Here is a 19,046-nt window from a genome sequence, read left to right as displayed (position 1 = left end):
GCTTAGGAGGAATTGGAAATGGACAGCAACCGGATGGGCTAAAATTAACTGCTGGAAAAGTATAAGTGCCAGAACAAACCAAAACAGTTTGTTGAAGGAAACATCCATATTTTATTAAATATCTGTCAGATGAGACCTGATTGGGTTTATTTGTGCCTCCTATCTCTTTAGTTCCTAACATTAAAGAACAGTAACTAGCTGTCAGATGCTGTAATTCAGAGTTGGATTGGGTACCTGACAGTTTGAAGAAAGAAAGTATATCCTCAGTACAAACTATTTGTTGCTCCTCTGTAAATAATGTGTCTAATATGCTGGGAAATCTGGCTCCATATTCCTATTTAATTATTTCAAAATTCACAGGCGACCCTTCAAAATTGGCGTTTCTCATGCTTTTTAAGAAATCAAGTCCTCCGGGGTTTTTTCCCTTGAAAATCATATATTTTGCTTGGAGAAATAGCCCACATTTTAACTCTTGCTCAAATTGGTGCCCTTGGATGTGTTCGACAACTGTTTCTCTATTCCTCAACCAACATTTTTTGGGGTGTTTTGAAAATTTTAGTCCAGCAACTTGGATGATAAAAAAATAAAATCAGTGAATGAATATCTGAAAAACAAAAAGGACCGACTCTCTTTTTACCATCTTCTCACATCCTGGCCACTTCAGGGCAAAATTCAGTATTCTTCTCAAACAAACTTACCTGACAAAAGCATCACTGAAATGAAGAGGTTTCATTGCAGTGTACATGTGTAATATTTACACATGAACAATGTAATAAGGTAATCTAGTTATTACTGGTCAATGTATAATTTCTTTAGGAGACAACTGACTTTAGATTTAACTTGTTTTTATAGAGAGGCTAAAATTATAGCCTTGAAGATATATTGATTATTTTAAATAGACTTTCCTTCCACTATAAAACTGGAGAAGTAAATCTTATTGAAACAAATAGGTCCTTGTTCTAAATAAATTTGGTTAAGCCCCACCAATAATCTAGTACTTTAATATCGTTGTTACTTGATATTGCAGCTTTTAACGATCAATGGAATCAGCAGATGAACAGAGAAGGAGCTTTATGTGTTTTTAATATGGATGATTTTTCCTGAGTTTTCTCACTTATTAGTGAGAACAGCTGTAAGGGTGAACTATTTCACCCTGTCCTTTCCCCCAGTGAGGGAAAGCTACTGAATTTATTGAGGTTGAAAATCTTCCTGTAGTCTTTGTGTTCTGAGCTTGCATAGCTTCCTGGTGCCTCCTTGTGACTTATTGTTTTTTCTTCCGTTCTTAGAAAGCCAACACCATGTGTGATGAGGATGAGACCACCGCACTTGTGTGCGACAACGGCTCCGGCTTGGTGAAAGCTGGCTTTGCCGGGGATGACGCCCCTAGGGCTGTCTTTCCCTCCATTGTTGGCCGCCCACGTCATCAGGTATGTTTTCTCTTTTCACCAGCTGTGCTTCTCTTCAACAATAGGCAGACTGAAAGATGCAGCATATATTGCTTTAAATTTTACTTTGCTGGACTGTGATTAAGAGTGAGGAATTAGTAGGTCAGAGGACTCATTGTTTTTCTTTCCTTTCCCCACTCTTGATCATCTTCCTAAGATTCAGGAGGCTCCATGTGAAGCCACTAAAATTACCATGACAATATAAGTCCCCTTAACTTCGTAAGATTTACTATTTGGGGATCATGCACAGACATGCGTTACATTTTGAGACAGTTGTCAGGTCCCTGAATGGGAACTCCCTGCACTATTCTTATTTTGAAAAAGTGAATGTCCATCATAGACCAAAGAGTCTTCACTGTTTCAGTTAAAGAATACAAGGTAATAAATTGGCCACTCTGTAGAGATCATCATAACATTGTCTAAATGATCTCTGACTTAGCTACTTCCTTTATTTCTTCTACAATTCATTGTCTATTTTGTGAAGAAATGTAGGATAGAAAATAGCCATTAGAAGTTGCTAAGTGTTTTTCCCTCTTTCTTCCTAGGGTGTCATGGTGGGTATGGGTCAAAAAGACTCCTACGTAGGGGATGAAGCCCAGAGCAAAAGAGGTATCCTGACCCTGAAGTACCCCATTGAACATGGCATCATCACCAACTGGGATGACATGGAGAAGATCTGGCATCATACTTTCTACAATGAACTCCGTGTTGCCCCTGAGGAGCACCCCACCCTGCTCACTGAAGCCCCTCTTAACCCCAAGGCCAATCGTGAAAAGATGACCCAGATCATGTTTGAGACCTTCAACGTCCCTGCCATGTATGTGGCCATCCAGGCTGTGCTGTCCCTCTATGCCTCTGGCCGTACCACCGGTGAGTGCTGGTTGCTGGAAATAGAGAAGCAAAAAACTGAATTCCAAGGGAACCCCACCAACTCCTCTTTCTAAGAATAAGGTAGTCATAATCCAACTAGTCTAGGAGATACCCTGTCACTGACATGGGTTTAGGAACAGAGATAAACTGAATTGTCTTCTGTTAAGTCCATCTAGTTAACTAATGTTTCTCAGCCTCGTGTACTCCTGATACTTTGGTTTATATTGTCTGACTAGACAACTGCATTTCAATAGTTCTGAAAAGATCCTGGTTGGGAAAGGCTAATTTAGGTTTATTTGCAATGGCTTTTTCAGATATAATTTTTTTGATTTTCTTTGTAGAATGGACTATTTAATGCTTGCATAGCATGTTCCCTTCATGCCTTTATTGGCTCTCTATATTCCTGGTCCGTTCTAGGCAGTAAGACTTTGTCAGCCCATTAAAAGAATGAAAAGTTCAACTATGGGCATGACTAAAGTTTTCCCCAGAAAAATGTACATTGCCTCCATGTCTAGCCTACTCCTTAATGAAAGGGAATTCTTAACTAGCTAACATTGACTGTGGGAGTATTGGGAATCCCTCATGACTCACGTAGCTGTGTTGTCTCTTCTTTCTTCCCTATTGCTATGTGTACGGTATCAACCTAGATCTGCAAGTTGGTGAAACATGTAACCTCCATTGTTAAAAATTGTATCTCTTCCTTTTTTCTGCAGGTATTGTGCTGGACTCTGGCGATGGTGTCACCCACAATGTACCCATCTATGAGGGTTATGCCCTGCCCCATGCCATCATGCGTTTGGACTTGGCTGGTCGGGATCTCACTGACTACCTGATGAAGATCCTGACTGAGAGAGGCTACTCTTTTGTCACCACTGGTAATGATGGAGACTCCCAACCCTCTTCTCTTGCTCTAGTAGTTCTTGGCTAATCCTAAATAGCTTGTCCATATTTAGAATTGGAAAGACCTTCCCACCAGCAGCTCTGCCCTCTAATTGCCCCTTAGTTCTTTGGGGCAGCACCTTGGAGAACTTTTTTTTTGTTAGGACAAAGGAAACTATCACTCAGGTTTCTAGACCATCCCTAATAAGGGAAGCTCTCTGGATAACTTTGGGCCAGTTAGTTTCTTCTTTCCATCCATGGGGGTATCACAGGATAGTTGTTATTGGGGGGAAATTGGAGGAAGGAATATAACATATGATACCCCAAGGTAGCAGGTTAGAAATAAATTTTTTAAAAATGTAATAGATAAGGTGGATGTCACTTAAGCCTGTATCCCTCATGGGAATGAGATTAATAACTTAAGACAGGAGAAAAAAAGTGGCCAGGGCACATTTCTGCCTTAGTTAATTTCAGTGGGAGTGGGAAAAGGATCCATGGGCATAGGGTGGCACTAAAACACAGAGTGAGTATGACATGAACAGAAATGCAGACGAACGTGGGTGATGCTTCCAAGCTCTTCTGCATTGCAAAGTTCATCAGACCCAGAAGGTTGTGAGTTTCATACTCCGCCATCACAACCATAAAATACCGTGTGTGAGTATTGCTTTCTTGCTACTGCCAGATGTGTATGTGCTTTTTAAAACTGAGTTTCAGGGTTATGCACCAGCTGCCTGCATTCTTTCCTCTTTATTATGCTTGTTTGTCCCCTCACCCTCCCACCCCTTTCTTTCATTCTGGGAGGACTTTGGCTAACAACTAAATGCTTCTTCTCTCCCCACAGCTGAACGTGAGATTGTCCGTGACATCAAGGAAAAGCTGTGCTATGTGGCTCTGGACTTCGAGAACGAGATGGCAACAGCTGCCTCTTCTTCCTCTCTGGAGAAGAGCTATGAATTGCCTGATGGGCAGGTCATCACCATCGGCAATGAACGTTTCCGTTGCCCAGAAACCCTTTTCCAGCCTTCCTTCATTGGTATGTTTCCAACTTAGCATTTCTTATCGTGATCCTTTACCTATGGAAAGTTCGTATGCTGGGCATTGCTATATTCCTCCTCCAATTCCTTTATTTTGTCGATGCCACCAGGTATGGAATCCGCTGGTATTCATGAGACAACCTACAACAGCATCATGAAGTGCGATATTGACATCAGGAAGGACCTGTATGCCAACAATGTCATGTCTGGTGGCACCACCATGTACCCCGGTATTGCTGACCGTATGCAGAAGGAAATCACTGCTCTGGCTCCCAGCACAATGAAGATCAAGGTGGGTTTTAATTACATAACTTACAACTATGCAGTGGAATATGGCAGATGATAAGACCATAAATCAGCACTGTGAATTACAATGCACAGTCATTTTTGTTCCACTTATTGCAATCAGTCCACTATGGAACATGAGATAAGTCTGGAATCAACCCAAAGTATTACTAATGGGGCTAATCATGCAGAATTATTACCAATGAGTTTGGTTGCAAATTAGCTTTGACTATGTTCCACATCACTGCTTTCAGTGGAATTTCTTTTGAACAAGTATTTCTGGATTGGAGCATTACATTTCCCTTCTGACACTTTCTGAAATCTTCCAGGATTCAGACAGATTAGGGAACTGATCCCTGTAGTTGATGAAGTTACCTACACGTTTTGCTGAATGCCTTAGCTTGCTTTTCATGTATTTCTGTTTGGAGAAAAATTAACGCAATTTACAATAGTTGACAGAAATTCACAATATAGAGGGACAATACTTGATAGGAATTTAAGATACGAGATCCAGAAAGCTGTGGGGTTGGTTTTTTTTGTTTTTTTTTTAAAGATTGAATTAATAGTTTTAAATACAAGTTTGGATTGCTTTGAACTTAAGTCAGTGTCTTTAGTGATGGGGCATAATGCTGTTCCATTGTCTAGTTGAAATCATCCTTTGTGACGTTCTGCTCTTGTTAATTATGCATCTCGTTTTGTTGTTGCTTTTCCCGTGGGGGCTAAATCCTTCTATTTGCCTCTTTCAGATCATTGCCCCCCCAGAGCGTAAGTACTCTGTCTGGATCGGAGGGTCCATTTTGGCTTCCCTGTCCACCTTCCAACAGATGTGGATCACAAAACAGGAATACGATGAAGCCGGCCCATCCATTGTCCACCGTAAATGCTTCTAAACATGTTTACAGAAAAGATCACTTCTTATTATTATTACTACTTGGTAACTACTCTCAGGATGACGACATTGTGAAGTGCAGGCTGTTGAACACCTGCCCAAGCCACATTAAAGTTCAATTTTATACCAATGTCTATGTGACGGTTGCTGCAGACGCCATGTGATACTGAGTGTTTGTAAAGTGTACATAAAATTAACTTATTTTACCTCATTTTGTTATTTCTCAAAACAATGCCCTGCGGAAGGAAACCAAAAAAAAAAAAAAAACTTTCAAGAAGCATTAAATCATCAGTCATTCTGTCATGCCCCAACACAGCTGGCTTTGGTGTGATTTATTACTCCGGAATGTTTTGGGTTGCAATATTTCCCCGCTCAAGTTAGATCACTATGCATGAAAGGGATAGGGAGAAAAGGGGTGGCAGTGCATAGCAGTGGCACACAATCTATAGGCTGGGATGGTAATCCTCAGCGCACACACATGTTCATAAATGCAATGGGACAGGGCTAACGTACATTTATCATTCCTATGACAGATGGGAAAAATGCTGAAGTTGTTTGTCCCGGCTCACCAAGTGAGTTCATAACCGAGCAGGGATTTCAGCTCAGATCTTACATTCCTGAGGATTTTCTCAAGACAAATTCCAAGATGATTTGAATGGTCGCAAACATGATTTTATAAAATGCTTGCACTTACCACCACCAAACATGCACAATATAGACATTCTCAAGTGACCCAGAATTTTCCTTACTAGTGAAATTTCCTTGATAATGCTATTCTTGGGGTCGAGGTTGGGGGGTTGGATTGAGTTCAACATCCCCCTTCTCCTGACTCTGCCAATTGTCCAGAGTTGTGCCGGGGCTGAGCCCAAGGTCTGTGCGAGCCCTGCTATGTAAGAGCCTTTAGCTAGTGCTTAACCAGCACAATCGGCTCAAAAACATGTGCTCTGCCACTCAGCTCCAGCCTCTTCTTCAATTACTGGCTGTCAACCTTAGCTGAGCCAAGGAGCTGAAATACCACAGAGGTCAACGCAGATTAGCGCCAGCCTTGTGCTGCAGTGAGAGACCCTCGGCTATCAGCTGTTGCCATCTTTCACTTTTCTTTTTAGCTTTTCCCACTGAAGGAATTGCATCAGCTTCTTCAAATTACTATAGTCCATCCAGTGGGTAGGAACTGAAGGTCATTTGCCTTTTCATATGCCAAATTCATATGTTAGACCCTCTCAATCCAAAGTGTGACTGTACCGACTCTGCACGAAAGAGAAATTGCTTTTTGACCTTACAATCTAGCCCTCCAAGGCTCCATCTCCAAGGTGCTTTTTTAGCAATGGTCACCCTTTCCCCCTCTCCCTCAACCATTTCACATTACCTCATTTCTCTCTCCTTTGAAAGCAAGGCTAGTTGAGTCTGCATATTCATTTTCCTTCCAGGACAAACAGGCTATTCCTTGCATAGCCATGGTGTGTCAACATGAGAGACAACAGGTGCAAGCAGCCTGTGCCAACACATTCAGTCAAACAAGCCCAGGTCACGATGTATAATAATGAATCAAACCCATTCTGCAAATGCTGCACACAACAGATGTCCAGTGGGAAATGTGATACTTTGGAAACATTTGGTGTCTGTAACCTGCTTTTCAGCAATAGGGAAGCAGTTAAAGCTGCCATGTTAGCTATAAGCTAATACAGCCGAGGCTCCTCCAGAGTAACCCCTACCGATTGCAACGGCGTGGAAATAAGTGGCATTTACTAGCACTTGTGCAGGAAATACTTGGGGACAAAACAACAGGGGTTTATGCAGGAGATACTTCCAGCAAGTGGTAACTTTTGTTCATTTCCCACATACAGTGAAATGACAGGTTTTAATTTTAATCATCATCATGTAATGGTCTTAATTCATTCAGGATCAGCCAAAGGACAGAACAGATTTCTGGGATATTTAATGGTTCTTTTCAGGTGGTTGTTTTTCCTATTGCAATGTTTTTGTACACCATGAAAGAAAGCTTCAGAATGATTTCTGTACGAGTAGATTAATATGTCACAAGTTTTCAGCATCCATCCATTTACCTGCATGTCTGCCTTTTATGGAAAAGAAAATATGAGCTAAATTTCTGATTTCCCCTCCTCAAAACTGGCAAAGCAAGCTACTGTATATACAAACGGAGAACAAACTCCATTCTCTTCTGGGAGTGAAGGCGTTATCTAGTCGGGTAATGAAATGTCTGTGAGCAAGCTCAGGGACCACCAACACGGTCCATCCCTGGGCTACATATAAACTCTTCTATTGGCATTGCGGTTTTGTTTTGATGTTACGTTTTTCAGCTGTTGCTAGCCACCCAAAGGCATGATGTTGAGATGGGCGGCCATATAAATACCTGTCTGCACCTTGACTTAGTACCTTGATTCCTTGGTATCTGGATTGGTACAATAACAACTACTTTATTTTAATAAAAGGGGAGTGGGTTAATACAGGGTTTTGTTTTTTTGTTGGAGCGGTAGAAACTTTGCCATAAAAACTTTACTCTGAAAGTCAAGGATACTTGCCTGCATCTGGATTGGACTGCATGGAGATTGTATCTAGTTGAATGTGAAGATTGGATTGGACCATGTGATGAACTTGTGGGTGTGGGGCAGGGTTGTGAACTTTCAACTGGGTGGGGAAAACCTGGAAGCTTTCAGATTCGGGTTTTCCCAGATGTACCAACATGACATCTCTAATAAAGTGGAACTTTGAGGAACTTCTAGCCTCGGAGTTTTATTTCGTTGGGGGTGTTTTTTTGGAACCCTGACACCTAGACCTGTTTATGCCATGATTTTGTCTTTAAAAAGTATGGCAACAACCGTAGTTGTAGAACAGTTGAATATCCCTTGGCATCTTTCCTTGTGAGTCACATTTCATGATCTGCAAACCCAGCTTATCTATTTTTAAAACCCTGCTGCTATCCACTGTATCTGCTTCACTCCATAACCATTCCATATGCTGGAAGCAAAAAGCATTATTTAAGAAGGTATTATCTAGAGATAGGCCTCAACTTATGGCTACAACTGGGACCAGAACTTCTGTTGCTAAGCAAGATGGTTGCTAAGCCATGGTTGATTTTACGATGTTTCTTGCCACAGTTGTCAAGCCAATCACTGCAGTTGCTAAGTGAAGTGCATGGTCATTAAGCAAATCTGGCTTCCCCCATTGACTTTGCTTGTCAGAAGGCAATTGGGAAGGTTGCATTGGCAATCACACGACTCCGGGATGTTCCAACCATTTTAAATACTTAATGGTTATCAAGTGCCTGAATTTTTGATCACATGAACATGGAGGTGCTGCGATGGTCATAAGTGGGAGGACTGGTCATGTCGTTTTTTTCCAGTGCTGTCATAACTTTGAACAGCCACTGAATGAATGATTGCAAGTTGATGGCTACCTGTATATTTGTAGGCATCAAATCCCTAAGGACTATCAAGAGTTTACAACATCACAATAAGAAAGGAACAGAAATAAAAGGTCCACATACAAAGTTAAAATAAAATTTATTTAAGAAAACCAAATTATAACTAAATCAAGATGGAATCAAGTCCCCACTGCTTGGCAGTTCTGGCAACTTCTCACTGGCTCAGGGTTGACTGAGCCTTCCATCCTTCCAAGGTGGGTAAAATGAGGACCCAGATTGTTGGGGGCAATATGCTGACTCTGTAAACCGCTTAGAGAGGGTTGAAAGCCCTATGAAGCGGTATATAAGTCTAACTGCTATTGCTATTGCCAACTTCCACAAGGAAATTAGTATGAGGGTCAGATGGCTACTAAAAAACTATTGCAAAGCACCAGTGCAGCTACAGATAAGTGGCCCCACTGAGCCTCAACTCCCTTGACCTCCCTAAAATGGAGTACCACTAGCCATTTCGCATGGATAGATTGAACTGGTCCAACAAATTATAATAGGAGAATAACAGTGGTGGATTCCGGATCCCGATTCCGGTATGGTTGGAATGGGCCCAGAGGCATCCACATGGATGCACGTAGCACGTGCACACATGTGCATGTGTCTTAGCACCGCGATGCTCCAGCTGCTCCATGGAGCGTTATGCAGGAGCTGTATGTGCCATGCACGTGCGCGGAAGCACGGAAGCCTTAAAAGACAGATAAGGCGTTCGGGAGGGCAGGTGGGCCCTCCGGAGCACCGTACTGGAACGGTATCCAGTGCTCCAGGCAGGCTCCGGTACACCCGTACCGAGGTGTACAGCCTGCAACCCACCACTGGAGAATAAGTCTAAGCATATAACTAGGCACCGAACCATACTTTTTTAGCTCATTCTTAGCAGTGGGTTCTTGAGAAGCATTTAATTTACCATTTCCTTTGAAGTACAGGTAGTCCTCGACTTACAATAGCTCATTCAGTGACTGTTAGAAATTACCACACCACTGAGAAAAGTGACTTAGGACAGTTTTAATCACGACCATTACAGCCTCCCTATGTTTATGTGATCAAAATTCAGATGCATATTTATGACGGTTGCAGTGTCCCGGGGTCACATGATCCCCTTTTGCGACTTTCTGACAAGCAAAGTCAATGGGGAAGCCTGATTCACTTAATAACCATGTTACTAGTTTAACAAGTGCAATGATTCATTTGTCGTAAAATGGGGCAAAACTCACTTAACAAATGCCCCGCTTAGCAAGAGAAGTTTTGAGCTCAATTTTGGTCGTTAAGTGGAGGACTACCTGTAGTTATTGACTGAGGGAAGATACTCTGAAGTCTGTTGCCATTTCACCTTGATAAGAGAAGCTCAGAGTTTATGCAGCAAGGCACATGGAGTGCAGTTAGAAAATCCTGAGTGCCATCCAAGCAGGCTTAGCTAATTAACTTTCTGCTTGTAATATCTGAGATGGGAGACTCCCGTTAGCCAACGCATGAATGCATTTGAAATCAAATCGGCACCCACTCTCAGCCTACAGATTAGATAAATATTCCCATGGAAACACAAGAGTCTTAACTTTAAAACTAAATGATGTGCTGAAATATTAGCACGGATAAAGGGGATTTGCTGGATACAGAGGCTCAAAGCTTTTGAACTTGGTGCTGATTCCCTGTAATGGGAGATGGGAGAATTTGTACAAGATTATAAAATGTGCAAAAAAAATTCTTCCCAGGGAGACTGCTAAACTATCACCGTGATCCAGAACATCTGGGCATTTTTCAGGCTTTTGAATACCCCAAAACACACACATGGACATCTGAGGATTATTAGAAGTTCTCTGTCATATGTCTTTCTCAAGCACTGTGGCAGTTTATGCTGAATTACCACCAGGTTATATTTTTTATACGGTTCTACTTCAAATGCCCAGGGGGGCATTTGCCCAGGTTCGCCTGGTGCACCAGTTGCGTCCCTACCTGAACCGGGAGGCCCTCACAACAGTCACTCATGCCCTTGTGACCTCTAGGCTGGAGTACTGCAATGTGCTCTATATGGGGCTGCCCTTGAAGAGTATTCGGCGACTTCAGCTGGTCCAGAATGCAGCCGCGCGAGCGATCGTGGGTGCACCTCGATTCACCCACGTAACATCTATCCTCTGCGAGCTGCACTGGCTGCCTGTTGATCTCCGGGTGCGCTTCAAGGTGCTACTTGTCACCTACAAAGCCCTTCATGGTATTGGATCTGGGTACTTGGGAGACCGCCTACTGCCAATCACCTCCACTAGACCGATAAGATCGCATAGATTAGGCCTCCTCCAAATTCCATCAGCCAGCCAGTGTAGACTGGCAACTACTCAGAGGAGAGCCTTCTCGGTGGCTGCTCCAACCCTCTGGAACGAACTCCCCGTGGAGATCTGGACCCTCACCACCCTCCAGACCTTCCGCACCGCACTTAAAATCTGGCTATCCCGGCTGGCCTGGGGTTAAAGATTCTAACCCCTACTCGAATTGTATGACTGTTGAGTTCTTAAATGATGTAATGCTTTTATGTTGTAAATTGTTTGTCCTTCCCCCACCCCTTTTGAACTGTGAGCCGCCCTGAGTCCCCCCAGGGAAAAGGGCGGCATACAAATAAAGTGAACTGAACTGAACTGAACAGAATGCAAATGAAATGTGCACCTTGGATATTTCCAGAGTATCTATCAAAACAGATGTCCACCAAAGGCAGGAAAAAATATATCATCAGAAACACAGAGAACTATTGCTATATACCAGTGGTAGTCAACCTGGTCCCTACCGCCCACTAGTGGGCGTTCCAGCTTTCATGGTGGGCGGTAGGGGTTTGCTGTAACTCTGTTTTATAAATTTTATAAAGTAAAGTTACTTCCCTACTTTATAAATCACTATTAATGTGGAACTGGTGGGCGGTTAGAAAATTTTACTACTAACAGAGATACAAAACTGGGCGGTAGGTATAAAGAGATTGACTACCCCTGCTGTATACAGATAATCCATGCATTTTTCCGGGAGCTGACATAAACAAATGAAAGGAGGACTTGCTTCTTGTACATGCTCAGATGTTTGCTGCTATATTTACAAACTGTGTATTTTGTTATTGTTATGTGTTAAGTTATGTTACGTTAGATGTTTGCTCATATTATATTTGGTAAATTTGCTAAAGGCTATAAAATGAAAGAGCAGCAAGGATTATGCTCTGTGGTGATTATAGCATCATATGGCATATGGATAGAACAATTCCAAAATAGCGACAATTAACCCTAGGAACATCACCAAGAAAGCCATAATATTATTTCTAAAAAAAGGTCAAGACTACTGAACAGGAGCTGTAGAAATTAGGGCAACAAACAGGCGGGCTCCAATTTTGGCTAGAAATGTTGTTACATAACCTGTATTAATCACAAACCAAGAATGAACACAGGGGAGACAGGTTTTTCATAGCTTTTAAAAGGCTGAGGAGGGAGGTGACAAAAAGGATGTATTTTGTTTCAGGCTCTACAGTATATGTTGCCTTGGAGAAAAAGGCACATATAAATCTGACAAATGTATCAGATAAATATAACCTCAGGGGATGCTGAAGAAGAGGTTTTAACTCTGAAATAATCACAGATAGAACCCACGGGTAGCTAGTCTGATAATACCCCAAAGAGAAAGTCGTTTTTTATTCATTTGGTTTTAGATTGTGACATTTAATAAATGAAAATAATGGGTATTTCTTACATGAAGTTCAACCAAGGCATAGCTAAGGTAACACTTATTTTTGTTTTAAAATAAACAATATAAGGTCTAAAAATTAAATCCTATCAAGATAATACCTAGGTAAAACAAGTTAGGATTACAATGCAGAGTTCTGGGAAGGAACTGTAGGGAAGAATCAGCCCCTTAAAAAGAGTCTGATACCCTATTTTGAAACCTCCACTCTCACCTGCAGATAGCGTTTCCAGGTTGTGTTCTTGGATCCAGTTGTGAAGCAAAACAAGAGGGAAATTGCTCAAGTGCAAAATACATTTGCAAGAGGACAACTGTAAAGTTGGTTAACCAACTGCAAACTTTCTCTTTAAGTAATCTCCAATGCCCTCCCTTTAGATTAGCAGAAATCACTGTCTTTCCTTCTTTTTTTTTTTTTGGCTAATGCAAGATTTCATCTGTAGTCTGGACAATCATGATTTCAAGGAATTTGACTATTGACCCTAATAGGGTAGCAACTAAAAAACACACAAAGATATTGCCAGCAAACAAGAGAAAAGAGGACACATGCAGTGTTGCATATGCTAATTTCTATATGCACACATTTTTAAGTATTATTATTTAATGCCTCTCTCCATGACACAGAAGAGATTATGAACAGAGCACCTGATACTGTTTAGCATACACTCCAAAACAAATAGTGTTTAGGAAAACCTTCTAGGCTGGGAAAACCAAAGTGTCTCTGAAATATTCTTTGATTTCTTACGCTTCCTATATACTTCATGATGTACGATCACCATTGAGCCCAACATTTATGTTGCTAAATGAAACATTTGTTAAGTGAATTTTGCTCCATTTTACGACTTTCCTTGCCATAGTTGTTAAGTGAATCATTGCCATTGTTAAGTTAGTAACACGGTTGTTAAGTGAATCTGGCTTCCCCATTGGCTTTGCTTCTCAGGTCTCAAAAGCTGATCACATGGCTCCAGGACACCGTGACAGTCATAAATATGAACCAGTTTTCAAGCATCTGAATTTTGATCATGCGAACCATGGGGATGTTGCAACAGTCGGAAATGTGAAAAATGGACATAAGTCACTTTTTTCAGTACCATTGTAACTTCAAACAGTCGCTAAATGCACTGTTGTAAGTTGAGGACTACCTATAGTTACCTAATGTCTTAACTTGCTTTCATTTTTTATAACCTAGGAACTGATCATTTTTCCTTCTCTTCTATCAGCAGTTATTATGGACAACAAACTGAAAATAAAGTGTAAAACTATCATTTAGTTTGTTCACACATTAGATAGAGGAATAGAGGGAAGCTCAAGAGTTTGAACATAATTTTGGAGCCCAGTATTTCATGGCCTTCAACAGAAAAAAATAGAAAGCAGGGGTGTGTATTGACAATTAGCTGTTCTTAGAATTCGCTAGGCTCAGATTAGCTAATGGCCCATTTCTGTCTGCCAACAGTGAGCCAATGTTCTCAGTTACATCAAAAGAATCTGAAGCATAGAATCAGTTTTACACCTGGGTGACAGATTGTGGGTTGTATTACAAGTGCAGATAGATAATGGACAGACCAATGCTTTTTCTCTGTATTGAAGAATATTTTCATTTTTTTCATTTGCCAAACATAACATTTGAAAACTACAGGAGGATGATTCAATAAAGGAGCCATTTGCTCAGTATATGGAACAGCTGGATTGAGATTTTTATCCCTGCCCCCCCCCCCCCAGTGGGAATGATTGGCTTGTATAGATCTGCCAAAGCTTATCTAGGGATGGCTATGAATTAAAGTGATGATTAACAGAATAACAAAGCTGAAAGGGACCTTGGAGGTCTTCTAGTCCAATTCCTTGCACAAGCAGGAACCACTGTACAATTCTAGACAGGTGGGCTGTCCTCTCTCTTTTTAAGAGACTATTTGACACCCCTGATCTGCTGATTTACATGCAGTAGGTTTTATTTGTAAACATGACCTAATCTGATCAAACCTACTTTTTATAAATATTGGGACTAGAAATCCATAGTGAGAAGTTAGGGATCCGAGACCTGCTCTTTATTGTGCTTACCACTCCAAATATGCATAGGAGATCCTTATTATGACTCTTTCACATCAGTTCTGGAAAAAAAATACTACTGTCAGCCAGTGGTGGGATTCAGCCAGTTCGCATCACTTCGGGAGAACCAGTTGTTAACTTTCTGAACAGTTTGGGGAACTGGCTATTGAAAGAAATCATTACGGCAGAGAACCGGTTGTTAAATTATTTGAATCTCACTACTGCTGTCAGCATCTAGCTAGTTAATGTCTCACAAGACATTGTGATGTTTTATCTACTGATGTTTTATCTACTGTTTTGAACACCAAACACCGTAAGATATTGGATATAGTCTGGAGACTATTGAAGACTCACAAATCACCCTGATCTTAGTGGAACCTAAGCACTTTCATATCTTACAGCTTACTGTCATTTGAACTGACTTCAAGATAGCTGTTCAGCAGCCCCTTTTCTCTATTTTAGGCCATGCACAAATTCCTTTTCGATGTTGACATAGAGGTAACCTACAGGTTGCGAAATCTCATTGACACTGAATGTTGTACTCTCCCTCCCTCACTAGTGTACACAGTGTCCAGCTGTTGTCATCTCTTTATCATACTACATTGCAACTGGATCACAACAGTAAATTATCATGGGCACAAATATAATCTTTCCATGGTGACACTAAGCCTTCCTAGAAATTTATGACTTGGAGGGGAAAAAAATGATTGCCAGGCTTTTCTCTTAGGATGTGATTTTATTTTAAGAGGTGTTAAGTTTGGCTTTGATACTGTCTTACTGGCTATCATAATTAGGAGTGGAAAGAAACTTTTCTTTCTTGGTGCTCTTATGATTCCTTTACTCGCCCCTTTTTGTACTTGGTTTACAACAGTGGTTTGCACTGTAATTTTCCAGGCATTTACTTAGCATAGGTTTTCCCAACCTGATGCCTTTTGAAACTATCAGCTAAAATCTCCCCCTAGCATGAACAACAATAGCATGTGGCTATGGTTGCACATGGTCATAAAATGTGTGAAGAGAAAATCTATCAACTATTTGCCTTATTAATTTGTGAAATCAATGAAACTATTGCAGATTATTAACTGTCCAATGTAATGCATATCTTTTCAGAAGAGTTTAATTGGACTTACATAACATAAGCATAAATGAAACAGAAATAAAAAAGTGAAATTCTATGCAGATTTAATCTCTCTGTCTATCTCAGTATGTTTTACTGAGTTTAAAAAGAGAGATGTTGGTCTTGATATATAGGATCAAATAATTAAACATCTGCCGGATTTCTTAAGCTATTTGGGTTTTGTAAAATGTTATGTTGCCTTAAACATACTTAAATCTTCCTTATATCATATTTTTCAGAGTATAAGATGCACCAAGATTTTGAAGAGGCAAATTAAAAAAAACATTTTTGCACTCTGCAGACCTCCCAAAAATGGCCTGTTTTTTTTAAAGGGCATGAATAGCTTTTAGGAAATTTGTAAAGTGCTCCTGGGGGGTAGCCCCCTCCCAAAAATGCCCATTTTTTGTCAAAAAAAGGGCACACATAGCCTTTAGGTAGCTTATAGAGTGCTCCTGGGGGCTTGGGGCGGCCAAAATTGAGCAAAAAAAAAAACCAGCCCGTTTTTAGCTCATTTCTGCCCTCCCCAGTTCCCAGGAGCACTCTATAAGCCTCCTAATGGGTCTGCACGGCCATTTTGGTGACGGGGCAGGGTTTGGGGAGGCAAAAAATGCTGTATTCAGTGTATAAGACACACCCAGATTTTCAGTCTCTTTTTTGAGGGAAAAGGGTGCGTCATACTCTGAAAAATACAGTAATTATCAAGTACAATTTTTCTTTTTTCATAAAAATCTTTTTAGTCCTTTTAATAGCTTGCAATATTTCCATAGGTTAGTACTATGATACAAGCGAAGGCAAGAAAAATATTGTGGCACCCAAAATACTAAATATGGTTACTAATCTAACAAATAAATAGGTCAATATGGGTGCTGTAAGATATTTCTGAGCGTTCAAGCATCATCAGATAACAATTGGGTGACTGCAAAATAGTTTTCTGCCATCTATTGGTCACCTGGATGTTTGCAGCCCAGATTTAGAAATCTTGATCATCACAGAGACAATCTGCCCATCTCTCAACCAGAATACTCTTTGAGAGCCGAGTTCTACTACATGAATATAATAATTCACATAAAGTGATTAGAAAATCATAGAATAATAGAGTAATAATAGAAATAAACACTATTGTCATTATTTACCAGGCCAAAGCATCCAAATTGTCTTAAAGCTTTATAATAAATAAACAAAGAACAGTTGATTTGGGCTAAGTGAGCTATTTTATAAACCCAATAGAGGAAAAGATAACTATATGTCATTGCATTCTCTGCATATGCTGATGCCTGCTGTTGAAGAAGCATTGCTCAGTCCTTAAAGCAAAGTTCTTTCGGGGGAAGAAAATTAAAACGGAAGTCTCAAGAGGACCTCCAGTGGGCAAATTTAGGAATGATCTTGACCTATAAACAATCTTGACTCAATATAGATTTCAAAAGCTTAGGGATCAGTCTGAAATTGCACAATTGTTTTATGCAGAGACTTTTACAAATAATCTAAATTTCATAATATTACACTTTTAAGCCCATACATCTTAAAAGTGTTTGATGTTGAGAAACACTGCCCAAGGGGAGACTTAAACTTACAACCCAGCAAGTTAAATTTGTGTTATTTTGTGATGTCTGAACACATTTAACTGCATTTCATTTGATATAGGGCAGGGGTGTCAAATGTCATCACGTGACGTATCACAACTTCCCCCCCCCACTTCGCTAAACCGGGTGTGGCCGTGGCCAGCACGTGATGCATCCGACCCATGGGCTGTGAGTTTGACACCCCTGATATAGGGCTTGCAAAAATTAGAGGGAGGTGTGTTGGCTCAGCGGATTAAGATACAGGGCTTATTGGCTGGAAAGCTGGCAGCCCAGGTTCAAGACCGATGATCTATGTGACAAGGTGGGCTCTAATCCTTGTCCCAAACTGCCAAACCAGCAGTTTGAAAGTATACAAATGTAAGCAGATAGATACCACTTCACAGAGAAGGTATCATAATATCATGCTGACTCCATGATGTCATGCTAAAATGTGATCTTTTTCCCCTTACATTTAATTGTGTCTCATTCTTGAAGACGTCCTGGATAAGACCCTCAAGTTTTTTGGGCAAGGTTTTTCAGAAGTGGTTTGCCATTGCCTCCTTCCTAGAGCTGAAAGAGAGTGACTTACCCAAGATCACACAGCTGTGTTATGTGTTGTCTAATCCATGGCAGGACTAGAATTCATGGGTTGTAGCCTGATGCCTTAAACACTACTGCATCAAAGCAGTTCTCTATCAATTCAATATTCATTGGATTGAGTACCCAATCATGCTCATCAAAGACAACATAATAGTGGTTGATAGCTGGAAGTTGTGCATTATGCTTTTCTAGCTGAACTCCGTTGGAATGTCTATCCAGCATTCTCAGAAAAAAAAGAAGATCCATAGGAACTAAGATGTCAAATAATACATAGCAGGACATAGCATTACATGCATAAGTTAAGAAGACATGACACATACATCCTAAATGTCTTGTATGTAGGGTTCCTGAAGCAGTTTTTTTGTGCTCCTGCTGCAAAGCAAAAGCTGCCAACTTACTCTAAAAAAACAAGGGTTGCTCTTAGTAGGATGCCTGGTGACTGCAGTTTTGCAATTTCCCCAGAAGCATTATGGAAATGATTTGTTGTTCCACACCTCCAGGACATTTTCTGACTTTAGCCCAGTCTAGTGCAAAGTACCAAGCAGGGCTCTTATTGCTTAACTTTCTCAGGATTAGCCAAGGTTGGATAATTGCTATTTTATGAAGGAAGTCTTTCCAGCAAAGTTCTTTGGGAGTTGAGATCTCCTTTTTCAGCAAGGACTGATGAAGGATTTTCCTTCCAGATTAAAGGATCTGACTTCTCCCAGCTCCTGGTGCCCACTTCCTTCTGTTAAAAATGGGAAAGCTTTTTCATTTCCAAATCTCTAAAAATGCTTTGCTAGTATCAAAAGCCTTTTCAGATAATTGTTCATTTCTGGGCTAACGTAAAATGTCCTGCAATCCCCCAGCCCCAGAGGCATTCAAAAGGACATGATGACTTTCAGGATACCCATTGACCAGAAAATATATTTGCACAAAGCTAACCTCATGCAAGAGGGGACATGGTGGCTCAATGGCTAAGACACTGAGCTTGTCGATCAGAAAGATCGGCAGTTGGGCAGTTTGAATCCCTAGTGCTGTGTAACCGTTATTTGCCCCAGCTTCTGCCAACCTAGCAGTTCGAAAACATGTAAAAAATGCAAGTAGAAAAATAAGGACCATCTTTGGTGGGAAGGTAACAGCATTCCATGCGCCTTCAGTATTTAGTCATGCCAGCCACATAACCACGGAGACGTCTTCGGACAGCACTGGCTCTT

At 40.8% G+C, this 19,046-nt stretch overlaps 1 protein-coding gene across 1 annotated transcript; it reads left to right on the top strand.

Moving 5' to 3' along the window:
• Positions 1-1,259: 1,259 nt before the first annotated feature.
• ACTA1 (actin alpha 1, skeletal muscle) lies at positions 1,260-5,715 on the top strand. The gene is made up of 6 exons (XM_087718102.1): positions 1,260-1,427; positions 1,991-2,315; positions 3,029-3,190; positions 4,036-4,227; positions 4,339-4,520; positions 5,260-5,715. The coding sequence occupies exons 1-6, from the start codon at positions 1,299-1,301 to the stop codon at positions 5,401-5,403; spliced, it is 1,134 nt and encodes a 377-aa protein (XP_087574228.1). The 5' UTR covers positions 1,260-1,298; the 3' UTR covers positions 5,404-5,715.
• Positions 5,716-19,046: the final 13,331 nt, after the last annotated feature.

This window comes from Thamnophis sirtalis, unplaced genomic scaffold, assembly GCF_051295495.1.
Source record: "Thamnophis sirtalis isolate CommonGarterSnake01/CBP01778 unplaced genomic scaffold, rThaSir2_p1.2 scaffold_6, whole genome shotgun sequence".
NCBI classification, from domain to species: domain Eukaryota; kingdom Metazoa; phylum Chordata; class Lepidosauria; order Squamata; family Natricidae; genus Thamnophis; species Thamnophis sirtalis.
Note: the sequence above shows the minus strand (reverse complement) of the source record. Positions and strands in the feature narration are given on the sequence as shown.

Bases quoted from the DNA above. Each gene is read 5' to 3' on its own strand.
- ACTA1 (XM_087718102.1), top strand. From the start codon at position 1,299: ATGTGTGATGAGGATGAGACCACCGCACTTGTGTGCGACAACGGCTCC. The intron at 3,191-4,035 runs GTAATGATGGAG...CTCTCCCCACAG, and splicing joins CTACTCTTTTGTCACCACTG to CTGAACGTGAGATTGTCCGT. The intron at 4,228-4,338 runs GTATGTTTCCAA...CGATGCCACCAG, and splicing joins TTTCCAGCCTTCCTTCATTG to GTATGGAATCCGCTGGTATT.